Source organism: Gossypium hirsutum, chromosome A02 (genome assembly GCF_007990345.1).
Source record: "Gossypium hirsutum isolate 1008001.06 chromosome A02, Gossypium_hirsutum_v2.1, whole genome shotgun sequence".
Lineage (NCBI taxonomy): Eukaryota > Viridiplantae > Streptophyta > Magnoliopsida > Malvales > Malvaceae > Gossypium > Gossypium hirsutum.
In genome coordinates, this window is record NC_053425.1 from 2,655,628 (window position 1) to 2,680,930 (window position 25,303).

Sequence of the window (25,303 nt, forward strand, 5' to 3'; positions counted from 1 at the left end):
ACTTGAAAAAACCTAAAATAATGAAGAAAGTTGGTTTCATTGAGAATATATCAAACAAATTTAAATGAATTCGAAGCAAAATATTCATTGGATCCCATTGTATCAAATATTTATTAGATTTCATTTAGATTAGTGGTGAGATTAGCTCTAATGAGAAAAAAAAATTGGTGATAATGAAATTAGTTATTATAATTTGAATATTGTACAGATAAGATTAAAATCAATGGTGGAATATGTATTTCGGTTCAACATCAAAGTCCATTAAGCTTGAAACTCCCTCGGTGGATGACCGTACACACATTTAGAGTCTACTTCTTTAAGTATTCTTGCCTTATTGAACTCGTCATTTTTTTCAAACAATTATTTTAGGCATTCAAAGTTAACTCTCACAAAAAAACAATACCAACAATTTCAATAAGTTACTTCCAAGCTTCAATGATTACTGCCAATGCAATGCTATCATGGTTTCACACTACAGTACCTCCTCCCATTGGAGTTTATCATTGAAATTTACATCAACACGTGTTACACATTAAATAATCAAATTTTTTTCAAGATTTATATCCTTATAAAAATAAGATAAGTTTTAATTTTGATGGATTGATGAGATGTTTTAATTTCATATATTGCATGAAATTTATTTTAGAAAATAATATTTACATATCGATAGGTAAATGAAAACAACTGTACAAATTGTTTTCAGCTAATTAACTAATCAATAATTTGTAAAAAAAGATAAATTAAAGATGGAATATTGGGGTATTTGTTTGGGGCTTGGGAGGTGAAGAAGAAGCACACAAAACTTCATTAGCCAATTCTTTAGCCAACTTGTCAGCACGCTTCCACCAGCAAATGAGTAAACCCTAAATGCCAATTTAAAAGCTCTCCACAGCAAGTTTTGATTTGCTTTCTTTTCTGCATCATTTGCACCTTTTGTTTCTCTCCATTCCTAGAAGGAAAAGATAATCAAACAAATTAGATTTGGACAAACAGTTGAAGGATATTATATATTCATATCGAGTGGAGTCTTTGGTGATAAATGTATCATAGAGATTTTTGTACTAGAAGTTGGACTGTGTTTTGTTTCTTTTACTCAAAAAATGAGTAAATTCATCTCTATACATTAGACCAAAGAGCAGATTGATCATTTTGTTAAAATTTTGATCAATTTCCACTATTAAAAACTGATCATTGTATATCAACATAAAGACAAAACTATTATTTAGATTGAGTGAGGGTTGTATACTCTATTTTTATGAAATTTTTTCTTATCTTTATAGGATTGAAATCTATACTAATATTTAATATGTATGAATACTTTAAAAACTTTGGATAAAATGACAAAAGAAATGGCTACCTTAAGGACAAGTTCCATGCAGTTGGAAGAAACATCCACCATCAACTCTTTGATAGTAACAAAGATATTGAAGTCAAAATCAATCCCATGGCTCTTGAAGTTCCTTGATTCCTCATCCTTTGTCCTTTCAAATGCATCCAATTCTTCTTTAACCTTTACCACCCATATATATATATATATGGAAAATGGAATAAAATTATCACCAAAAATGAATGAACATATTTACTTTTGGGATAATGTAATATTTAGTCCTTAAATTAGATAATTTCTCTTAATTTGATCCTTAACTTTTTTTTTATCCATATTAGTTCTTGACAACTTTTTACAATTTTATTCCTTGTAATGATGGGTACCTCATAATCATGTAATTTTTTTAATAATTTTTAAGTGATAACGTGGCATAATATCAAAATATCACATCATCACATGGACAAAAGTTGTGAAAAGTAAACAAATTCTAAGACTAATGGAACAAAAAAAAATCATCACACGGACAAAAGTTGTGAAAAGTAAACAAATTCTAAGACTAATGGAACAAAAAAAATCAGGGACTAAATTGAAAAAAAAATATTGATATTGTTTTATCGTTTATTTTTTTTAAGAAAAAAATCCATTTAATTGGAAAATCATATAATACAAAAGAAAAATGAAAAATGCATGGGAGCAAAATCGACCTTGGTGAAATAGCAATCAAATTTGTTCAACAGTTGTGCAGCAGGTGATTTCACTTCCCAATTCTTTAAGTTGGAAACAACCAAGTTTGATTTAGAGTACAATGCTGCAGCTGCCCTTATTGTTTCCAATTTCTTGATAGGGAAATCTTCAAACTTTGCAAGCACCTACACCTTAATGCATTAAGAATCATGATTGATTAAACAAGTTCAGCTATGGAGGATATTCATTGTAACATCAAAATGATCTATGCATATATGGAATGAATAATGAATTATTTGTTAAAATTTTGATATATATATACACACACATACATGTATGTATGTTTATATATATATGTATATATATATATACTGACCTGATTTTCATCGGTTAGAACTTCAAGAATGGCTTCCATATGTTGTTGGAACTTAATGAGTTCAGTCATGTCCTTTGTTTGAAAACAATTGATGGCTGCTTTTAATTCCAATATCGTCTTGGCATGGTTTTTAGCATCTTCTTCAATTTGTTGGAAGAATGGTGATCTAAGACCCATAACCAAATAAACAAACAAATAAAGGTTTAATTCTTCATTTAATCCCTGTGCTTTTCAAGCATTTGAAATTCAAACTTTTTGTTTTTACTTCGGGAGAATTTAGTTACTCTACTTGTTTGAATTTATGATATTATTAATATAATTTCATTAAATTTGATTATAGTATATTTTGATATTCAAAGGTTTGATTTAAAAAATAAAGTCTGACAATGTTATCAATTAAGCTTTAATTTTTAAAACAGAAAAGTATAAGGATTAAAAATTCTTAGGCTTAAAAGCAGAGGGACTAAAGTTTAAAAGTCGAAGAGTATAGGGATTGGGGCATAATTGAGCTTTTAAGACATGGAAAAGCTTAGTGATAATGACAAATTTAAACGTGATAAAGCATGAGCTGAGAAGATATATAAGAAATATTTTGCTTTGATGTTATTTGTAGGAGTAGATAGGGATAGGCAGTAGCCTTGGTCCCAAAAAATGGTAATTATGTTTTTTAGTCCCTTTAAAGTTTATGAAATTATAAACTAATATAATGGTAAAATTTTATTTTAACTCTCAAAATATTTATGATTCATTTTTGCCTTTAAAACAGTTTTCTAGCTTTGCCTTTGATACTATTGACTCTTGGAGATGAAATCACTTAAATAAATAAAATTATAAAATTAGAAGATTTTTCTATATATTTTTTAACTCGTGCTTTCATATATATATATATTATCGTTTTAGGTACTAAAGAAAGTAAGAAATGGAACCTTTTTGTTAGCTCTCGTAAAAAAGCAGCCAATCCTTCTTTCCCACCAGCAGAACCCACAAATTGCTTCTTGGTCCTACTAGACAGCTTAAATTGCAATCTTGACCCTTCCAACTTTGTTTTCAATTCTCTAAAAAGACTACTCATTATGCTTGATTTCTTCAATTTACCCACTGATTGTTGTCGACTTAACAATCTTCCAGCAGGGACGGACGGTGGCGGTGGTGGCGGAACTCCCATGCTCCTTTTAGGTGCCATAGCTGACCCTTTTGAAGGCAACTAGGATGATGATGCCTCAAATAGAAAGCAAAAATGGCTTTTGCTCTATGTTCGAACTTTAACAAAGAAAAATCAATCAAAAGGAAGGAACCCAAGTTTTTTTTTTTTCTAAAAAAGATTGGGAAATTTGGAGAATTATTATAAAATAAAGTTGAATATCAAATATAAAAATGTGATCCTCACCTGCTATTTTATTGCAGAAGTTGCATATTATTTGGTTAGGCTTTGCTCTATTTTACCCAATAAGCTATAAAATTCAATGGGTTCCTTGCTTTGATCCTAGCAACAAAAATATGATACAACCACACACAAAGAAGAAGAGATATATTATTCAAATTTAAAAGATTAATATATCAATATAATAAATATATCAGATTTAAAAATTATAAAAATATATAAAATAATTTAATATTAAGATAAGTAAATCCGTTTTTAATAAATATATATTATATTCAATATATATCCATATTTCTTTTTTATGAATAATCTTGCTTAGAACTACTCATAGTTCTTTTTCAACCCATAAATAAGAAGATAATACCCTTTAACACACTCGAACTCATGTCTTCCTGCATTGACAACAAAACTCATGCAAATCGAACTATATAAAATAAATCTACATTAGATGTAAAATATTGGTATTTTAGTTTATTATAAAATGTAAAATAAATATATATAATAAATAAGGTAAATTACCTCAGATAATAGTCAATTTTCAGCCCATCATATCTGTTCGAAATTTACAACAAAGAAAATATATTATAAAAAATTGGAAAATAAAAGAAGTACATAAAAAAAAAAACAAAAACAAATGGCTTATAAATTAGGGTTAATTCACCAAACATCTCTAAACTTTCACTCATATTCTAAATTGGCTCACGAATTTCAAAATGTTCTAATTGAGTACTTAAAGTATTGCATCAACAAATCATTTTATCAGCGTCAATTTAAGCGCTAAATGCAATTAGAATATTATGTGGAGCATGTTTAAACATATGAATCAAATTGTAAATATATATGTATCATTTGAACCCACATAAAAGATAGTGTCAATCAAATTTAAGAACATCGTTTATTTAATTTTTAATATTTCAGATCTAAATTAATGATTAAATTGATAAAATGAAATGATTGGTACGATATTAAAAATTTTAAAATTCAATCAAAGCATATTAAAAAAATTCTTTTTCACATGTGGTATCGTAGTTTTTATTTTATTTTATTTAAAAACCTTTAAAAAGCAATATATTAATTATTAAAAAATAAATATTTAATATGAAGTCCATCAATCTCTAATCTAGACAAATATATAGATATACTTCATCTAAAATAATAATTTTGAAAATAAAAAATATATACCTAATTCTGCTCAACTCAGGCTGTGTTCAATCTCTGCAATATGGCCAAATCTTTTTTTTCTTAAATTATTTTTAAAAAAAAATCGATACCTCTAGGGATTATAGGCAAAATTTGACCTACCCATGACCGAGAACAACCTCTTTCATGGCTGGAAGAATGAAATGATCTTCACATTTTTTTTTTTATGATGGGTGGGTCATTGATAATCAAAATTATCTCAACTCAAATAAAATAAAATCATTAAAATCATTATGGAAAATAAAGAAAAAAAATTTAATGCTTCAAAAGCAAAAACATTAAAATAAACATAATATTGGTGAGAAATGAAAATCCACCAATATTTTATGGTAGCTGCAGATATATAGATTTTCCCTTTAAATTCAACATGAATTATACAATTGATATATCATGAAGCTTTCCTCTTGATTCCTGTTGTGGACGAAATTAAAAGAAAATAAGATTAAAAACATGAAAAGAAATTTACTATGTTTTTTTTAAAGGAAAATCAAAAGATTTGTTTTGAAAATAGCTATAGGGTGCTGCAAGAAACCCCCCAGCCCCTCCCCCCACCCCAGTTTCTGTACCAACTAAACAAGAACACATAATGGGGCACTTTGATTCTAAAAATGAAAATTAGAAAGAAGGTTTTGGTTTGTATCTTAGATGGTAATTTTTCAATTTAGATAAATGTAAACCCAAAAATGGAAAAAGTAAAAATTGGATTGGAGCAGAGAGAAATGGGGAACCCAAAAATATATATTCATAAAAAAAAATTACAACTTATTAGTTATACATCTTCTGCTGTAAGAATTTTATTGCATTGAATCTTCAATAACAAGGATTGTCTTATTTTTAATGTTTTAGTGTTATTTAATATATATTTATTTTAATTGCTTATGTTTTAAATAATTAAACTAGAATAAGAGGATATGTTGAATACGGATGGATGTATAATAATAATTTCATATATTTAAAATTTGATGATGTGACGAAATTTTTTTACGGCTTAAAAATTTTGAATTTTAAAATCATCATAATATAAATTATTTCGATAAAAGTACCATGGAGAGCCCTATACTAAGAGGCGGATTCCATTTTGTCCCCTCTATTAAAAAATGGGCAAATTAATCCATATACATTAAAAAAAAGTGCAAATTGACCCTTCCATATGTGTTGTTAAGTAATGATTTGGCTTTTTCAATTTTTTTTAACATATGTGCCTTGGAATTAAATGATGAGCATGATAAGATAAAAGTACCATGATGGCCTTTGTATTCTTTTATTAAAAATTCTATTCATTTTTACTATTAAATGTTGACGTGGCTGACGAAAGAACCAAATACAAACACATAACATGGCATATGCATGTGTACCTCATGCTAACGTGACAATATTTTTAAAAATTTTTAAAAAATCCTTAAAATAAATATTTGTTATAATTATTTAAAAAATCACATCTAAGATGAATCGAAACAAATAGTTGTCCTAATTCATTTCATCCTGGACATGGTAATTCAAAAAAATTATAGAAACATAAAGAATTATTTAAAATTTATTAAGAATCATAAAGTTTTTAAAATTATTAAAATTATAAAGAAAGTCCAAAATGATCTTGAACAAACAATTATAATCATTTTTAAATATTTGCTGACGTGGCATTGTGACAAAATCTACCACATTAGCATGAGACACGTGGCAAACCATGCATATGTATCTAGTTGCTCCATCAATTACGTCATCACTTAAAAGTAGAAATAGATAGATTTTGTAACAGCCCTATTCTGACCCTAGTCGGAAAGTGGTTTCGGGACCGCTAAATCGAGTCGCAGAAATAATTGAATATAATATTTTATGTTTAAAATATGTGATCATGCATGTGTGAAATTTGAATGCTTTGATTTTTGTCAATTTGAATGTGTTTCTAAATAAAAAGGACTTATGTGAGAAGCTTTGAATATATGTGTGGCTTATTTTAAGTGATTAATTATTGAATGATGCAAATAAGTAGGTTTGCATGCCAATTTGCCACTTTTAATGCTAGTGGCCGGCCAAGCTCATAAGTATGGACATTATATGCATGATTTAATATTATTATATTTATTAGTGGTGAGAAATATGTAATAAAAAATGTATTAAATGAATTAAAGATGAATAAAAGAGTATGGGTAATAAAAATAATGTGTTAGTGGGAGGAGAAACCAAAGTTGGTTTATTCCTCCATTGCCGTAGCTAGGAAAGGGGGGAGAAGAAATTTCCTTGGGTTGTTAAAATTTTCGGCTAAGGAGATTGCTAGATGAAGGGGCTGTTCAAATAGAGAGGGAAGAAGAGGGCTGCTGCATGTTTAATTTTTGAGCTCACTTAGGAGCTGGTTCCTTAAGAAACTCGCTGAAGGTGGCAGCAAGAAGGGGAAAGAAACTGCTCAAGAGTAGGTTCAGCTGCTGTTCAGTAAGTCCTTGCAATGAAACTTTGAAAAATTTCCATGTTTATACTCTGTTTAATACATGTTAGTTGTTACCAAAATACTAGTGTTAGAAGTGAAGAAGAGTTGATAAATAAATGTATAAGTTGGTGTTGAAACTTGCTGTTGAAGGCTGATAGTTTCAGCATGTAATTGTTGTAGTTTATCGTGCAATAAATCCTGGTGTAATTGATCTGCTGCTGCTCTAATTAAGGTAAAATGTTGGTTAATCAATGGCCTGTTTTGTGGTAATAAGCAAAATATAAAGATGGTTGAAATTAACATGCATTACTGTTCGGTTTATGTTTGAAGAGTTATTAACTTTTGGAGGTTAAAACAGTTTAATTTGGGATTTACATTTTCAAATTTCAGTTTTAGTAATGTCCCATTATTATTGGTTGAAGCTAAGGAAATAAGCATTTGTTGAAAGGACGTAGGGAACTGAATTGTCTGAAAATTATTTGCTGTCAGCTAGTGAAATTTTAATGTTCGAATGTATGCTGAATTTTTAAGTGTCCGAATGCATGCCAGAATTTAACATGTTCAAATGCACGCTGGAGTGTTTTGTTTAGGTAGGTTAAATGTGTCTGATATTCAAACCGTCTATACACTAGAGTCGTTGTACCGTTTCAAACAGGACAAGAACTCATGTACTTAAAATTGAGCTATCATGTTGCACGATCTTGTATGGTAAATTAAATGAAAATCGGCGACATTAATATCAAATTTCAATTCAAAATATAGGTAAGTATTGGATATATGAAATTATGTAAATATTTAAATTATGATGCATGATTTATGTGTATAGAAATGAAATGTCTTTAGTGAGAACTCGATGATGTGTATTTGTGAGCATGCATGTGCATTAGATGCTAAGTGGGAAAATCGGTTAACATGTTGTGTGTATTATGGCCGAATGTGAATCTGGATAATATTGAGTAATGTTTGTGTTTAAAAATGATGAAACGAAGTTTATGCTTAAGTGAAATTATAGGTATGTGATGATTGATTTGTGATATGCATGTTTAAATAACATGCATGCAAGGTATGTGTGAAAGAGTGAATTGGTACTAAATCTGCTTAGGACAGCGGCAGTAACGTGATTTTGAAAAATCACCATAAATTTTGGGAGATGAGTTAGAAGTTGAATAAATTATGTAATTAAAGCTTAATGAGTCTAGTTTCTTATAAAAGAAACCGTGTAAGCAAAAGAATTGCCTATAATAAGATATTTGAAGTGATGTGGGACAGGGTCAAAATGACTTCTAGATCCCCTGTTCTGTTTTTATAAAATCATTATAAATTGTAAAAAAATGGTTATAAGATGAATTTTATATGCTTAGAATCCTTAATGAGTCTAGTTTCAAATGAAATAAACAAAAATATATTTTGAATTCTGTACAATGAGAATTTTGATTCGTAGTGAAGAATGGTCAGACTAGTCAAACAGTGAAACAAGGGAAAACTTTAAGAAAAATCTGGTATTTATTTTCCAAACCAAAAATTCTGAAAATTTTATGGATAAAAGATATATGAGTCTATTTTCAGGAAAAATTAACGGTACTTGATTTGGAGTTTCGTAGCTCCAGTTATAAATGATTTAGTGACTGTTGCTCGGGAAAAACAGGTTGTAGTGAATTTGTGATTAAGTAGTAAACATTGATAAAACTGTTTGAGTTGCTTATAAACTATCAATTAAAATTTTAATCAAAGTACCGGATCCGTATTAAAGTGAGGCTATAAGCCGTAAATGACTAGTATACCTAGTCAATTTTGTTATGATGAAATTGATGTACAAGATATATATATGTGGTAAAGCCGAATGGCTAATGTAAAATATGTATGAGATATATATATGTGGTAAAGTCGAAAGGCTAATGTGAAATATGTATGAGCCATGCATATGTGGTAAAGCCAAATGGCTAATGTGAAATATGTATGAGATGTGTATATATATTGTGGCCGAATAACAAATTGTGAAAGGTGTGTATTAGTAGATATTTGATGAGGCAAATGAATTACAAATATGATAGTCGATATGAATGTTGTAACATGGGATTAAATGTACATGAAACTTGGAAATATATTCCTGGTACGACCCAATGACTACGTTTGGGGATTATCCGAGCTAAAGGTCTCGCTGATGATTCGAGTAAAGCGTAAGATTATATGACTTCACAGTAACAATTGTTAATAAATACGTTCAATGCGTTAAGTTGGACAGGTATGTATTCTGAGCTTATATTTAAGCTTGATTTGAATTAAATCACAAGGTTGTTATGTGATGCATATGTGAGTAAAACAATAAGACTGTTTCTATGATTATTGCGCATTTGGTCAATGTGAAAAGTTAGGTGAAAATATGTAATGTACCTATGTTTATAAGAGATCACTATCAAGTGAGAATTTATCTGCTTATTGTGTATTACGTAATTGTGTATATTCGGCCAAAAAAAAGGGCAGTATACCTAGAAAGAGGTTATATGAGAATTCGTAAGATCGACTTTAATTTGGTTGGTCAGGTATGTGATAAATACTTGTACGTGTTAGACCCATCAGAATTAAATCATGATTGTAAAGTGGAAAGCAAATATGAAAATGCCATATGAATATGTGGGTATACAGTTATGGAGAAATATTATAGGATATTGGGAGATATACATTTTGACTTGACCGATGAGGGTAACTATAGATATGAAATGAAATGATATATATATGAATCAAATAAACAAATTGGTTATATTTGAGTTCAAGAGTTTTTTTTTAATTTGCTTAAGACTTACTAAGCTTATAAAAGCTTACTCTGTTGTTATGTTTCTCTGTTTTATAGATTGTTGAATTTGGCCTTTTGCTCGGGGATCATCAGCAACTTGTCACACTATCACTATCCACTGCTTGGTACTGCTATGTTTTGGATTATCTTATGGCATGTATAGAATAGACTAGTGGCGGAAGAATATTTTGGTTAATGTATATAAGCCATGCGAAAATGGCATCTTTTGAATGTTTACTTAGAGAAATTTAAATTTTATCCCTGGCTGTGCTTAGTACTTATTTAAATGAATGATCTTTATTTCAAGAAAAATTTCAAAATTTTACTGTTCTGACATGAGTTACAAGTTCGGTAATGCCCCTTACCTATTCCGGCGACGGTTACGGGATAGGGGTGTTACAGATTTTTTTAACAAAATGACATGTTTGTTCTTTGTATAAAATACTAGGATTAATTTACCCATTTTTTAATTAGGAACAAAATTCAATCCGACTTCTAATAGAAGTGTCTCCATAATTCTTTTACTTAACCTGCTCATCTTTTAATCTAACATCACTTACATAAAAAAAACCTTTAAAAAAATCCAAATCATCACTTAACTGCAATATAAATAGAATTTTTAACAAAGCATAAAAAAATAGAATTTTTAATAAAAATACTAATTTACACTTTTTCTAACATACAAAAGTTAATTTATTGAATTACTAAGTAAATTAACAAAATGCAATTTACCCTAATATAGGTTCTCTACTATACTTTTAACAAATTATTTCCTATTTTTTAATATATTACTTTGATAATCATCATTTTAGGAGGTGGCTTGAGATAATTTCATTTATGTTGTATAGAGAGTAAGGAATAGTAGGTCATTCATTAAATAAAAAATGGAGCCTTCACAACTCAAGACGTAAGTCAAGAAGGTCCATATCTACCATATATGTATGGCATAGTGGTTGCATGACTGCATGTTCACTTGTGACACCTGCCTACCTTGGATAATAAAATATATATTAAACAAAAATAACAAGTAAATGTAGCTGGTAAAGGTAACCAACCGATTTATCAGATTTTTAAGGTATTTATTACTTTTTATTTTTAAAATATTATAAAATTTTAACAAAATTTGTATTTATAATTCAAATAATTTTTTAATAATTTCATCATAGGTTTTGATCGTATCTGTTTTTTTAAACATAATGCTTAGAATTATCTATAACCCTTTATTACCGCGAAGATAATACGCTACTCGAACCCACGTTTTTTTGTATTGACAACAATATCTGTACCAATCGAACAAAAACTCAATCGACTAAATCAAATAATTTTAAAAAAATAATAAGATATTAAGTCATTTTACATTGATATTTATACATTTTTATAGTTAGATTAAAATTCATTTCAAGGAAGAATAAATTTTTTTTAATAAATTAGCCAATCAGGGGTGAAACTGAGGAATCGGCCCGGCTCTCCTTAAAATGGAATAATTTTTATTTAAGCCCTTTGAACTTTTTAAAAAATTAAATTAGAAAAGATAAAATTATACTTTAACCCCTAAAAATAATAAAAAATTAATTTAATCCCTAAAAAATTATAAAAATAGAGACTATTAAAATGATAAAATTATACTTTTACTACCTTAAATATTACAATTTAATTTCGGCCCTTTAAACAAATTTTCTGGCTTCGCTCTTATAGCAAATCCGAATCTATATAATTCTCAGCACCACCTATCTAGTAACAAAGAGTTATATATAAAGTGGCCGTATTGAATTTGAAGGCTACGGGTAAAATTCCGACCCGGCCCATTAAACGAAGGCCTTTTAAACAAACTGTCGCATTTACCCAACAACCGCCAAATTACCATCCTTACCTTCTCCAAAACTACACTCAAAATGCACTGCGACTACTAAAATCCCATCCAAAATAACATTCAACATAATATCTAAAACCTTCAGATCTGGAGGAAACACTGTTCTCTTTTTCCATTCCTAGTTATGCGGAGGTAAATTTAACTATTTCTTTCGTTTTCCATTGAGCGAAACAGGCATATTGTTGAACATTCATTTTTTTATGTCTTTTGTAGGCCGGGGCTGCATAGGCAGCATTGGAAGCAAGGAGGAGGATCGAAGGGAATTTACGCTAAGCTAACGGTTGTTGTTGTGGTGCTTTTGATCTGCACGTTCTCGGTTTTCTTTTCGGCTACGATTAGTGGAAATCGCGGATCTCTCGAGTCTTCTGAGGTTAGTAGTAGTGTTTAGAGTGTGATCTGTTTTGATTTTTGGATTGTGGATTTTGATGTTTGGTTTTTTTTTTTTGAGAAAAATGCTAAGTGAAAGATCTGAGAGTTTGAACTTGCAATGATGTCTGTGGTTCAGTTTGGAAATTTAATGAGTTAAAATGGAGTAAATTTAAGCTTCTTGTTCTTGTTTATTTGATTTTGATATGTTGCTTAGTGATTGTTTGCAGCTTTAATTCCTCTGTTTGATTAGAAAGTGTATTGAGTTTGTTTTTGGATTGTTAAAACTTAAAGATAGAAATGCTATTAAAATGAATTGTTTGTTGTAATTGGCAGCTAGGTTTACTGTAATGAGTATTAAGTAATGCTAATGTCATATTCAATGCTAAAAAGATGGTAGAAAGCCTGGTACTTATGATGTTTGACAGTTTGACCGGCGGTTTTAATTTTTAGATAATGTCTCAGTTTTTTCTTTTGAAACCCACCCCTTCTATTTAATTATTTATGGTCCCAGTCAAGATCATAAATTTATTAGAGTGTGGGATCTAAATATAAAGAGAGGGTTTCTATTATGTAATGCATTCAATAGATGCTATAGGAGATTCTCTTGGATGGAGCCTGTGAAAACCTTCATTTGGCTGGTAGTGGATAGTCTCTTATAGGCTTTTGTAATCTGCATATAATTCTTGCATTGACCTATTTATTACATGAAATTTGTCAAAGTAAAAATGCTTTATCTATTGCTTTAGTCTGTGCTTATGCTAATTGCAAGGATGAGAGTATCATTTTTCAGTTTTCTGAAACTTAAGTTGTTTTTATTCATGGTTACTCTAACCAGATTTATTGATAGGTTTTTGTTACCATTTTAGGGTGCTCTGTACTCTGATAATGGTGCATGAGACTGGTTGTTGTATTAATTTGAACTCTCTGCATGTGTAAGCTAAGCCAGTGATTAGGATATATTCTCATCCTTTCTAACTTTTACTGGTTCAGCAGCAGTATTGATCAGTTGACCCTTTGATCCTTATTTCATCTGATATATTTATTCAGATTAATGTCGAAGAACTTTGGGAAAGTGCCAAGTCTGGTGGCTGGAGGCCATCATCTGCTCCACGATCTGATTGGCCCCGTAACTGCTCAAAACATTCTCGAAGAAAAATAAATCTATTTGAATTGGTTTTTGCTAAAGATGCAAGTTTCTTAGAATTCTAATTGTTATATTCTGGCAGCTCCTCCAAAGGAAACTAATGGTTATCTTCGAGTTCGTTGCAATGGCGGTCTGAATCAACAACGCAGTGCGGTTCGTCTTAAATTTGTCCATAAACTCTAATCTGATGAATTGCTATGTTAAAATTTTCCAAGTTTAAACTATAATTAGATTTTGGTGATACTGCTTCAACAGTGTACCTCAGTAAAATAGTAAGTTTATCACTTTTGATGTTTTAGATCTGTAATGCGGTTCTTGCTGCACGAATCATGAATGCCACACTTGTACTGCCTGAGCTGGATGCAAACTCTTTTTGGCATGACGACAGGTAATCTTGTCGATCTTTCAATTTATTTGAAATTAGATGGCCACTTGTCTTTGTTCCTTGTGGATCTTCTGCAAATTTAATGTATTGATACCATCTTTATTTCTCCAGTGGCTTCCAAGGTATCTATGATGTTGAGCATTTTATCCAGACACTGAAGTATGATGTACGAATTGTGGAAAGCATACCTGAAACTCACAAGAATGGCAAAACCAAGAAGATAAAAGCGCATCAGGTGAAATATTGATAGCTTTAATGTTATTAATCATGCAGATAATTTTATCTTCAAAGTTGTTGAATTTTTTTGCTTTTTCTGATCTTCCTTCTTTCTCACTTTGTTTAGATTCGCCCCCTAGGGATGCTCCTATAAGTTGGTATACAACAGTTGCTCTCAAGAAAATGAAGGAACACGGTGCTATTTATCTAACTCCCTTTTCACATCGCCTTGCCGAAGAAATCGACAATGCTGAGTATCAACGTTTGAGGTGTAGAGTTAATTATCATGCTTTAAGGTTCAAGCCAAATATTATGAGGTTAAGTGAGTCAATAGTTGATAAACTCCGTGCACAAGGTCATTTCATGTCGATACATCTTCGTTTTGAGATGGATATGCTTGCATTTGCCGGGTATGTTATTTCCCTTATCTTAGTGTATTTTTTTTATTACTTCATTATAGCTGCCATAGGTTGAGGGCAATGATCATAATTTTTTTCTCAGGATTTGTGCTTATCTTTACACATTAGATAAAATATAATGTAAGAGGTCTTTTGACATGAGGCGGCAAGGGTAGTACAGGCATGCATGCACCTGTTGTTCAAACATATAAAATGATTATTATTCCTGCACACTGTCTGGTCGAAATAACAAGATAAACATGCGCTTTTGCTAGATTAATTTTTCATTATTTTTGGATCCTCAATGACTTGGATTAGGATCCAATCTGTTAATTTTTTCTGTGAATTATTTTCCAATACAGCCATCTTTACCATTTACATGTATAAACCCCAAGTTAATTGTGAAAGTCATACGTGCAAATGATTATTGACAAAAACGCATAGGCTGACATAAAAAATCTCTTGATACACATAATGAACTTGATTGGCTGATGGGGTTGAATGTTTTATAGGTGCTTTGATATATTTAGCCCAGAAGAGCAAAGTATATTGAAGAAGTATAGAAAGGACAATTTTGCAGAGAAAAGACTTGTTTATAATGAAAGAAGGGCCATTGGCAAATGCCCTCTAACTCCAGAGGAGGTAATCTATCTTGTTAATCATTCCAATGATTTCCCTCTCTCAACTTATTATACACAGAGTGCCAATAGAGAGATGATGCTTATACATAAATGAATGTTTGAACTGCAGGTTGGTCTTGTCTTGCGTGCTATGGGATTTGACAACTCTACACGGATATACTTAGCTGCTGGTGAACTATTTGGTGGAGATCGTTTTATGAAACCGTTTCGGGATCTTTTCCCTCGCCTTGAGAATCACAGTTCTGTGGACTCTTCAGAGGAACTAGTTGCAAACACACGGGGTTTGTTAGGCTCGGCTGTTGATTACATGGTCTGTCTTCTTTCGGACATTTTTATGCCAACGTATGATGGACCGAGCAACTTTGCCAACAACCTACTTGGTCACCGTCTCTATTATGGCTTTCGAACTACAATAAGACCGGACAGAAAAGGTCTTGCTCCAATATTCATTGATCGAGAGAATGGACAGACTGCTGGTTTTGAACAAGCAGTTAGGCGTGTCATGCTCAAAACGAATTTCGGTGGGCCTCACAAGCGTGTGCCACCGGAATCATTTTATACGAATTCTTGGCCGGAATGCTTCTGTCAAATATCACCTAGCAATCCTGCAGACAAATGCCCTCCGGATAATGTTTTGGAAATTTTAGAAAGCCAGTTGGAGAATGAAGTGAATAGAGACCTAGAAGCCTTGATGGAAACAAATTCAACACGTAGAACGGAAATATGAGAATTTTGCGTTGAATTATTCTGTGGCATTCATCTTAGAAACTAGAGAAAGGAAGTGATTTATCTGGCCATGTTGAATTTTTGAGGTAAGCTACATGACTGATATCTCCTTAATGCACCATTGTAGTATTTTTCAGTTTGCAAGTTAATCTGTCAATATAGATGGTTGGGTTAGTTTTGATTGAGGTCAATTTGGATCTCATCAATTAGGATTTTAAAATTTTTAGTTATTTTGAGTCAAGTATTTTTAACTTTAGGTTATTTGGATTCGGATTATTTTGTGGTGTTGTCACTTTAAGTTCAAGTTAATTGTTCGGGTCATTTGGTTAGTGTCAATTCAAATATGAATTCAGATTCTTGATTTTTTTTTAGGGAGAATGTAATTTTTGGCTCTTGAACTTGGTCAGTAGGTCCTCATTGACCCCTTAACTTTTTTTGATTCACTTTAACCCCTAAATTTGAAAATTGTTATTCATTTAAGCCTATTTTGTTAATGATCGTGAAAAAAAAATGGGGATAATGTAACTTTTGGCCCCTAAACTAGGCAAGTAGGTCCACATTAGCCTCTGAACTTGAGAACTAGTTCACTTTAGTACCTGTACTTTTTTTTGATTCACCTTGGCACTTAAACTTGACAACTAAGTCCATTTTGATCCTTAAACTTAAAAAATCTGAAAGTTTGAAGATGTGACACTCTGAGATTGTGTCATATCATCACTTGAAAAAAAAAAAATTCTAGATAATGATGTCATACAATCTCAGAATGTCATATTCAAAGTTTTAATAATTGAATCAACGGTTGAACAGGTAAGATCACCCGTTCTTGATTCAACCAGTTCGCCCGTCGTACTAACAATAATTAAATAAATAATTAAAAATTCATAAAAATCTAAAAATCGAAGTAAAACCGGTTTTATTCTTTTTTAGATTTTTATGAAATTATAATTATTTATTTAATTATTGTTTGTCCGGCGGTTGAATAGTTGAACTGATTGAATCGAGAATTGGTGATCTAACCTATTCAACCATCGGTTTAGTTATTAAAGTACTGAATATGACTTTGAAATTTTACCACATCATCATCTAAAAAATTTTTATTTTTTAAACTCGAGAGTACCACATCATCAAACATTTAGATTTTTCAAGTTCAAGGATCAAAATGGATTTAGTTATCAAGTTCAAGTGTCAGTGGAAAAAAAAGTATAGTTACTAAAGTGAATTTAGTTGTCAAGTTCAAGGGCCGATGTTGACTTACTTGCCAAGTTCAAGGGTCAAAAGTTATATTATTCCCATTTCTTTTCATTGTCATTAACAGTAAGGGACCAAATGAATGTCGATCCGGTGAAAGGTATAAAATTGATTGATTTGCGAATCGGTATTGATTGGTTGAATTGGTTTTAACGATCTTTTAATTTTTTAATAATTTTTTTTTTTAATTTGAATCACTGAGACCAATGATTGGACTGATTCTACCTAAAAGGATTGGTTTTAGCACATTATATAGTGAGAAGAGAAGCTAAAAATTGATAGAATAGCTAATAATTATTTTCTGAATATTTTGTTGGAGATGCTGAGAGATCATTGGGCTCTGCAGGCTATTTTACTCGCAATGTGGACTACACTGACAGGTCGTAGGAGCAAATTGGTTGGAGTTTGTAATTGAGGAGGTAATTACTATATTCGAGTTACTGTTTTACGACTGAACTTTACCACCGTAATTTTCCACCAAAAAGAAGAGTTATTGTGTTGTGTGATATCTGATTGACCTAAAATATCTTCAGAATTACGATTGTGCTTCTTAAATATTTATTGAGTTTGTATATCACCCACATATATGCTATCTTAAATTTTTAATAGATGCTCTACTCTATTGCAAATGAAAAAGAACAAAAAGCAAACGATATTGGACCATGTTATGACAAGGAATTGACTTCAATACTATTGAGGTACTTGAGTTAAATCTATTAGATGTTCAAATTGTGCTTTTGCCTGAGTTATAGATTTAATTTTTATATTTTAATTTGATATTTTTAATTCTTATTAAAATTATTATTTTTAAAATCTTAATGTAATATATAATACCATATTAACTTGTTTCTTATAATATTCACAGGAAAAATCTATTTAAGGATTAAAATTATATGACTCATGGATTGGTTAGAGACGTGCTAAATTTTGATTTAGTGAATTTAATTATGCATTAATTGTTTTTTGTTTGAGTCAAAATTGAAAATTTGACATTTGAGAACCGCACAAACTTGATACATGTCTTTATTTATTTTATGCTACATGGAAATAAGTAAGAAAATATAATTCCGTGTGCACACTCGAAATAGAAATTTTCCAATCAACATCGAAAAATTTAATGCCAAATCTGAAAATTTTGCAAGCACAAAGTACTTTGTTTACCAATGATAAAAGCAATGTTAAAATAAAAATAAAAATCTTACACTGCAAAAATGAATCAATCCACCATAAAAACAAAACACTTCTTAACTTCAACACAACAATTCTAATGAAACACAAACAGAAAGAGAAAATGTTCTCCCTGCCTGCATGTTAGCTGTTACTCCCAACCAATTTACACCCACCAATTTACATTACAAGCACTGAATGCTTTTTTTTTTCTCTCACTATCTCAAATAAAAGAACAAATGGGGTTTGACGGGAGGGGGACGGACTAATGAAGAAAACACTGACACAAATACGTGGTTACTAAAAGCTTTTTTACCCTATGGCTTGTGTGCGCAACTTGTTCGCGACGTACAGCAAATGGCTGATATTTGCTGACGGATAGTGTTGGAGTAGCTTAAGGTTTGAAGTAAAATCCCCGGCTAACAGCCGCCTACGGATGAGAATCAACATCGCACAGCATACCCGAAGCAATGTCTCCTGCAAATACATCCATGTTTGGTTCAGTTTGGTGTTTGAATAAATTCAAATCCAATCTAAAAACAGCAAAAATCAAGTGTTATTGACAAAATATTAAAAAAAAAAAAGCACCTAAATTTTATCACTCTCCTATACTTTTTTTTTACACCTAAACAAAACTGGGGTGAAGCCAAAAAGTTTTCCTCGAGGCCAGGATTTTTTTGGGGGTCAATGCAATTTTATCATTTGTATTTAACTTATAACTTTATAGCTTCTAAAGGGACCAAACTATAATTTCACCATTTTTGGGGGAGTGGCACCGCCAACTAATCACATATCTCCTCCCTTGATTTCCCAAAAAAAATTAAATAATGATAAAAATTGGAACATTTAATCCAGCAAGCTAACAAGCTTCGAGAAATGTTCTAGAGATAAGAGAGTTAAAATTTTCAATCATACCAGAGGACCTTCAGGGTCACTAAGAAGCGTATCCCATATGTGAAGACTATCTGCAAAATTGAACTCCTGTGTCAAAAGCAGAGTGATCCACCTAAATGCATAGAACTGGGGGTTGACCTGTGATATTTTTACACAACGGTTAGCATTTAACCCAAAAAATTTACCATCCGCTAATGATGTTTAAAATTTGCAATGATATCTTACTTTAGTTGTGACCTCTAGATGACGCCAAAGCTCTTCATCATGTTCCTTCAAGAGTTGTGACAGCCTAGTAATTGTGGAGCGAATTCCCACATTGCTGTTGTCAAGTTGCTGGCAGAAATGATCTCGGAATCCACTCAATAACTCGACAAAACAAAAGAATGTGTCGGCTTCAGCATTAGCCTGCAACTCAAATATGGAAAATGAAGAAGAAAACACATCAAAACTCTGATCATAAATCATAATAACAAAGAAAATAATCCATGTTATTTTCACAAAGGTACTCTGTAATTGGTCTACGGCTATCTGTTGGTGTATATACTCCAGAAGTTTTGGTGCAAATAAAAAATTCAGACACAGGTAAGTTGATGACAGTAATGATTGAAGAGCATCACCATATTTCGTTTTCCAAAACCTGAAATCTATTTGGAAGTTTTGTTCGTTACAACTTTTTGGGTTACTTAGGGCAAGAAAAGAGACAGTTGATGCAATAGAGTCGCAAACAGAAACAAGAAAGAAATTATCAAGCTATGTTTGTGAGCGCCTTGGTGGATCAAGGAAATATAAGTGTTAAAACTGAAAAAAAGAGGAAGATTCGTTTTACATTGGTTAAATTCTGTTATTTGTCCCTGTACTTGGCAAAAGCTAGAATTTAATCCCTATACTTCTATATGGTCATTTTTAGTCCCTGTACTTTCCAAATTTTAAAATTTCAATCCTCACCAAACAATAATCATTAAATTCATTAAGTAAAGTTTTGCTATTTCCAAAATCTGATGCGCCACGCATATTATCATGTGTAATGTCATGTCAGCTTTTTATTCCCACATATTACTCACATATTACTCACTAAAAATCCAGTTAATAGATTAACCACAGGCATTTTATGTTATGACTGAAATTTCAAAATTTGAAAAGTATAGGAACTTAGAATGATCCAGTTGGAGAAAATTGACTAAATCTACAACATTATAAATAGTACTAGTAATTGAATTTAACCAAATGGATTTAACTGCTACTGTTTGGGTCAAGACTAAAATTTCAAATTTTGAAAAGTACAGGGACTAAATTTGCCCTGTCGAAAATTACAGAGATTGAAAATGATCAAATAAAATTATAGGGACTAAATCCACCCCTTTTGCAAAGTACAGAGACTAATAGCAGAATTTAACCTTTTACATTAAGGACACAAAACAAGGAGGCTTAGTAAATGCTGAGTTGTGAGGATTACTCATTGCACAATGAAAGGTTCATTTTTCTTTCAGTCTTTTATTCATCAAAATATTTCCTTGTTTTTATCCATTTCTGAAACTTCCATATTCAATACATGACTATCAAAACTATGACTGTTCTTTTACATGTATGTCCTTTTTCTTTTTTTCAAAAATGCAGTGGCACCCATAATAATGCAGACAAAGAAAAGGAGAAATGGCAATAATACCCTAGAGACATTGAATTATATTCTCTATAATTTAATAGATTAGTCTATTTAGATACTGTTTACTAAAACAGGAAATATTGTTAAAGAAAAAAACAAGCATGTTAGAGATTTGATATAAAAGAGTTGCACAGGGAAGATAATGAGACCTTACCGCCATTTCCACATCAGGGTCATTTTTGAATACATAAAATAGAGGTGCCAAGATTTCATTCATCCCTTGAACATATCTTATACCCGGATTTAACTTGGCAAATACGATTAATATGTTTCTCATTGCATCCTGAATAAGCAAGAGACATATAAGTCGGAAATGGTTTCGATTTACATCCATGCTAAAGTAAAAAAACAGTGGAACAATCACATTAAAGAGAAAAAAAAAGAAGGAAGATGCTTACCTGATTAAATTTAGCAAGCTGCGAATCCCCAGAGAAGAAGTGCATGTCTGGATGAGTGCGCATCACATCTCGGTCAATCTGTTCTATGATTTCCGAGTCCTACAAATAACACCACCCCCAGAACCAAAAAAAAAAAAAGGGGGGGGAAGCATGAGATCAATAAAAATTCCATTCACAGATTCTATTAACTGAAAATGAGAATTCCCTTACATTGCAGTCATGTATAAACTAGTATAAGAATGGAAATAATATGCAGTTCATATATGCTCAACTAAGCATTGATAGAAAACGATTTGCTTGAGCTGCAAGTTAGATGCTGTTGTCATTCCTACTATATTGGTAAACAACAATAACAATAAAAATACCAAACCCCAACCTCTAATAATAATACAGAGAGCCAATAACAAAGAGACCAATATTCTTGGTAAATTAAAGCTAAAGGTTCCCAACAGAAGCTGTAAAGCCAATATTCTAAAGGTTGCATGTTGCGGAAACTGACTCAGAATAGCTAGCATAAAGACTCCTGGACTGGCTCATGTGTTAAAACTTAATTAATGCAAACTAGAATGATAGATTTTCAAATGCAACACGACAGAGTGAGAATTATTTTTATTTGCAGAGAATTCAGAGAGTCCCACTTTGCAAGACATTACTGAATCATTTTCATAACAGTGGCATTTTAATTAACTGTAATACCACTTAATTGTTTTTTAGCTTCTGAATGTATAATTGCTATCTATCAGTCAAATTATTCTTTCCCCAGTGCCAAGCAAGCCCTAGAAGTCAGGCTCTGATGTAAAGAAATGAACACATTTGATGGGAAATTGCGAACCAAGTGTTTGCAATGTCATATTTCATGCATTCAACATTAAAAGTTAAAAAACATATGAGATGAAGTATGGCTTAAAAAAACTTGTTTTCAATCAAGCCTAAGAAGGTACCTGGAAGAATTGATTCCAGACACTGCTTTTCCCAAGGCTCAAAGGATGCTCTCCATGAGTTATTTGTGATCTTGATAGCAGACCCCTGCCTTCAGGTTTTGATTCATCATTGTCACAACCCACAGACTTCTCCAACCTCCTTGTGATTTCTGACTGACTAGCCACAGAAACATTCAGAAACCCAAAACTCTTACAGAAAAAAGGAAGAGAAAAGCAACAACCACACAAGATAACAGTACTTTTCAGGATGATAATGCAAAAAACTAGAGAACTTAAAGAAATAAAAAAATACTCAAGTGAAATCATTCTATTATTTGGAGAAAAAAAATAGAGCCAAATTAGTTTTCTGCTAATATCAGTTTTCTTTCATTCCTTATCAACTTAATGCAATATAAATGCTGTTGGAAGTTGGAATTTTACATTAGAATTAATCAAAGCAACTAACTATATCATACTTACTAGCACAGCCACATAATGAAGGTCATAGTAGCATACACGGTTATAGAAAATGACTTACAGGATTCATCAAGAGCTCTTCTTTAAAATGCCTGTACTGAGACCTTTTCTTAGCTAATTCAGAAGACCACTGCGAACGATCAGGTGGTAAATACCCTAACAACAACTGCCACAACAACCAAACAAATCCTATTGAACTATTAATCCAAAAAATAACCATATTTTCCAAGGAATTTCCACAATTTTCAAATTTCTCAGCAAACAAACAGCAAAAAGGGAAAGAAAAAGAACACCTTCCAGACAGTAGATCTGATTCCTCCACCATCAGGAATCCCCTGCGACGCAATCCTCCGTAATTCCCACATATTTATCACCTTCTTGGATAACTGAAAAAAAAATAGAAATTAGAACCAAAAAGAAGGACAAGGAGAAAATCAGTAAGCAAAGGAGAATAAGTTAAAAACCTCGGCCAAGAGCTGAGCCTGGCGAGAGATATCATCGGGAGAAACGCCAGAAGAGTCGCCGTTTTGATCGTTACCACCGCTATTGTTGTTACTATTTCTATTAACTGGATCTCTGATTTCGAGTTTCGGAGAAGTAGGAGTGGACTGAGGTTTCGAGGATGCGGCGGGAGGAGGCACTGGAGCCGGAGGCTGAAGAGTTGGCTCGGAAAAGGTGGCGGAAGAGGTGGTGGTGGTGGGAGAAGGGGAATAGTGGTGGAGACGATCGTCGGCCGGAGTTGTAGACCAGAGAGAACTGTTGAGCCAATCAGGTACTCGCTTCCTCACCATTTCAAGATTGGAATCGAGATTTGATCTTTCAAAGAAATAAACAAATAGATTAATCAAAATTTGAGAAATTTGTAATAAATAGGTTGTGAAAATCGGGTGTTTAAAGTCGAAGAACGTTCGAGGGTTTGATTTTGGAATGGGTAAACTACACCGTCCCTAAACTTTATTTAAAATTATATTTTGATCACCTAATTTTCAAAAATTACATAATAATCACTAATATTAACAAATGATATATTTTTATCACTTGGTTAATATCTTCGTTCAAAAATAACATCGCACCTTAATTTTTAAAGTTTAATAACTAATTTAGTCCCTAAACTATAGTTAAAAGGTTAATCTAAAATTTTTAAAAAATTTTAAGAAGTGTAAAAAAAATTAAGAAGTCTTAAAAATAAATAAAAAAATTCATATAAAAAATCAATTGGAAAAAATCAAGATAGTTAAAAGATAAAAATAAAACAAAACAAAATTTTAAATAAATTGAGTTATCAGTAACTTTTAAATATTTTTATATTATATATATATATATTTAAATATAGCTCAATTATATATATAATTTAAATTAATTAAGTTGAATAATTTAGTTAACTGATTGGGTTTTTTTTATTTTTAAAATGTAATTATAAAAAATAGTTAAGATAAAAATATTAAAATTATGTATTAATTGGTACAGGTCATTGAATCAGTATGTATTAGTACAAAATTCGAAATTGGTTGAAAAAAAATCAAAACACATATAAAATTTGACCAGAATAAAATTTAAATTATTTGATACTATTTTAAGTTCAGAATGATATGTGCCAACCAATACGATTGATATAAAGATGGTATCCACTACTGTAATTTTAATCCTGAACGTAAAAGAAAAATAAACTTAACAAAGAGTTAATCCTAAATAAAATTGAATTGATAAAAAAACAAAGCAATAATATTTTAATCCGATCAAAATTTATAAAAGTATACATTAAATTTGAACTTAAGTCCTCCTCTTAGAAGTGAAATATATATTACCATTACATCCAACTGCCAACACTTGTAATTTTTAATAATATATAAACTTAAAATAACTTAATTTTAAAATATAATCTAAAACTCAAAAGCAATATTGTTGAAATCAAATTGAATTAAGAATCGATCGATAATTTAAGCTCAAGTAAAGTAAAAAATTAATTGACTCATGAACTGATTTGAACCAGTTGAACTAAGAAAAAAACAGATTGAACCATTTGTGAAACTTTAGATTTATAATATTTTAATATTTTTTATATTTTCATAATTTTTAATAATTTATTTAAATAAAATCGGACCAATAGGTGGAATCGACCTTTGGTCGAAACAATACTTTTGGTTGAGGGTATGAAACTCCGACCTTCCATCAACATTTACATAGTAAATAGAGTCATTACTCACAAACATTAGATACAGCTAGACAAGATACCTTTGAGATATCCAAACCATAAGAAAGATCCATTAACAAAGAGTCACACTGAGATTAGCTGTTGCTTTTTGAAAAGATGAGGTTGGTTTTATGTGTTTGAAGCCATACATGAACATGAAACATGGACCCATGTTTCTTTACATTGTTGTTTTTGACAATACAAACTTTTTGGTCACCATGTTTTACATTATTACATTGTTTTTGTGAAGAAAGGTGGGACGCTTGATTAAGCTACATCCATCACAAAAAATAATAATAATAATCAAAGTTAATCCATGTTGTTATGATAAAGCCTTTGGGGGGTCCTTTAATGATGCAAAAGATTGTATTCATTGGTTTGGACTTTGGTTCTGTTCTAAGTTCCATATGAATGATTA

The 25,303-nt window shown here is 31.1% G+C and overlaps 2 protein-coding genes and 1 non-coding gene across 3 annotated transcripts; 1 reads left to right on the forward strand and 2 right to left on the reverse strand.

The window, feature by feature from the left end:
• Positions 1-609: 609 nt before the first annotated feature.
• LOC107939896 (uncharacterized protein At4g04980) lies at positions 610-5,499 on the reverse strand. The gene is made up of 8 exons (XM_016873287.2): positions 4,951-5,499; positions 4,288-4,320; positions 3,775-3,870; positions 3,314-3,647; positions 2,388-2,553; positions 2,032-2,196; positions 1,358-1,510; positions 610-949 (listed from the first exon to the last, which is right to left on the reverse strand). The coding sequence occupies exons 4-8, from the start codon at positions 3,568-3,570 to the stop codon at positions 716-718; spliced, it is 975 nt and encodes a 324-aa protein (XP_016728776.1). The 5' UTR covers positions 3,571-3,647; positions 3,775-3,870; positions 4,288-4,320; positions 4,951-5,499; the 3' UTR covers positions 610-715.
• A 6,522-nt stretch (positions 5,500-12,021) lies between these two features.
• Positions 12,022-17,890, forward strand: LOC107936064 (O-fucosyltransferase 1). The gene is made up of 10 exons (XR_005910225.1): positions 12,022-12,183; positions 12,265-12,421; positions 13,468-13,546; positions 13,647-13,717; positions 13,864-13,952; positions 14,061-14,206; positions 14,293-14,575; positions 15,076-15,205; positions 15,314-16,016; positions 17,525-17,890. It is a non-coding gene; the product is annotated as an O-fucosyltransferase 1 (transcript).
• On the reverse strand, positions 17,523-23,618 carry LOC107936080 (TBC1 domain family member 13). Its single transcript, XM_016868732.2, has 9 exons — positions 23,159-23,618; positions 22,988-23,080; positions 22,756-22,860; positions 22,239-22,391; positions 21,298-21,396; positions 21,054-21,182; positions 19,465-19,644; positions 19,261-19,377; positions 17,523-18,822 (listed from the first exon to the last, which is right to left on the reverse strand). Exons 1-9 carry the CDS (start codon positions 23,483-23,485, stop codon positions 18,658-18,660), a joined length of 1,368 nt encoding a protein of 455 aa, XP_016724221.1. The 5' UTR covers positions 23,486-23,618; the 3' UTR covers positions 17,523-18,657.
• Positions 23,619-25,303: the final 1,685 nt, after the last annotated feature.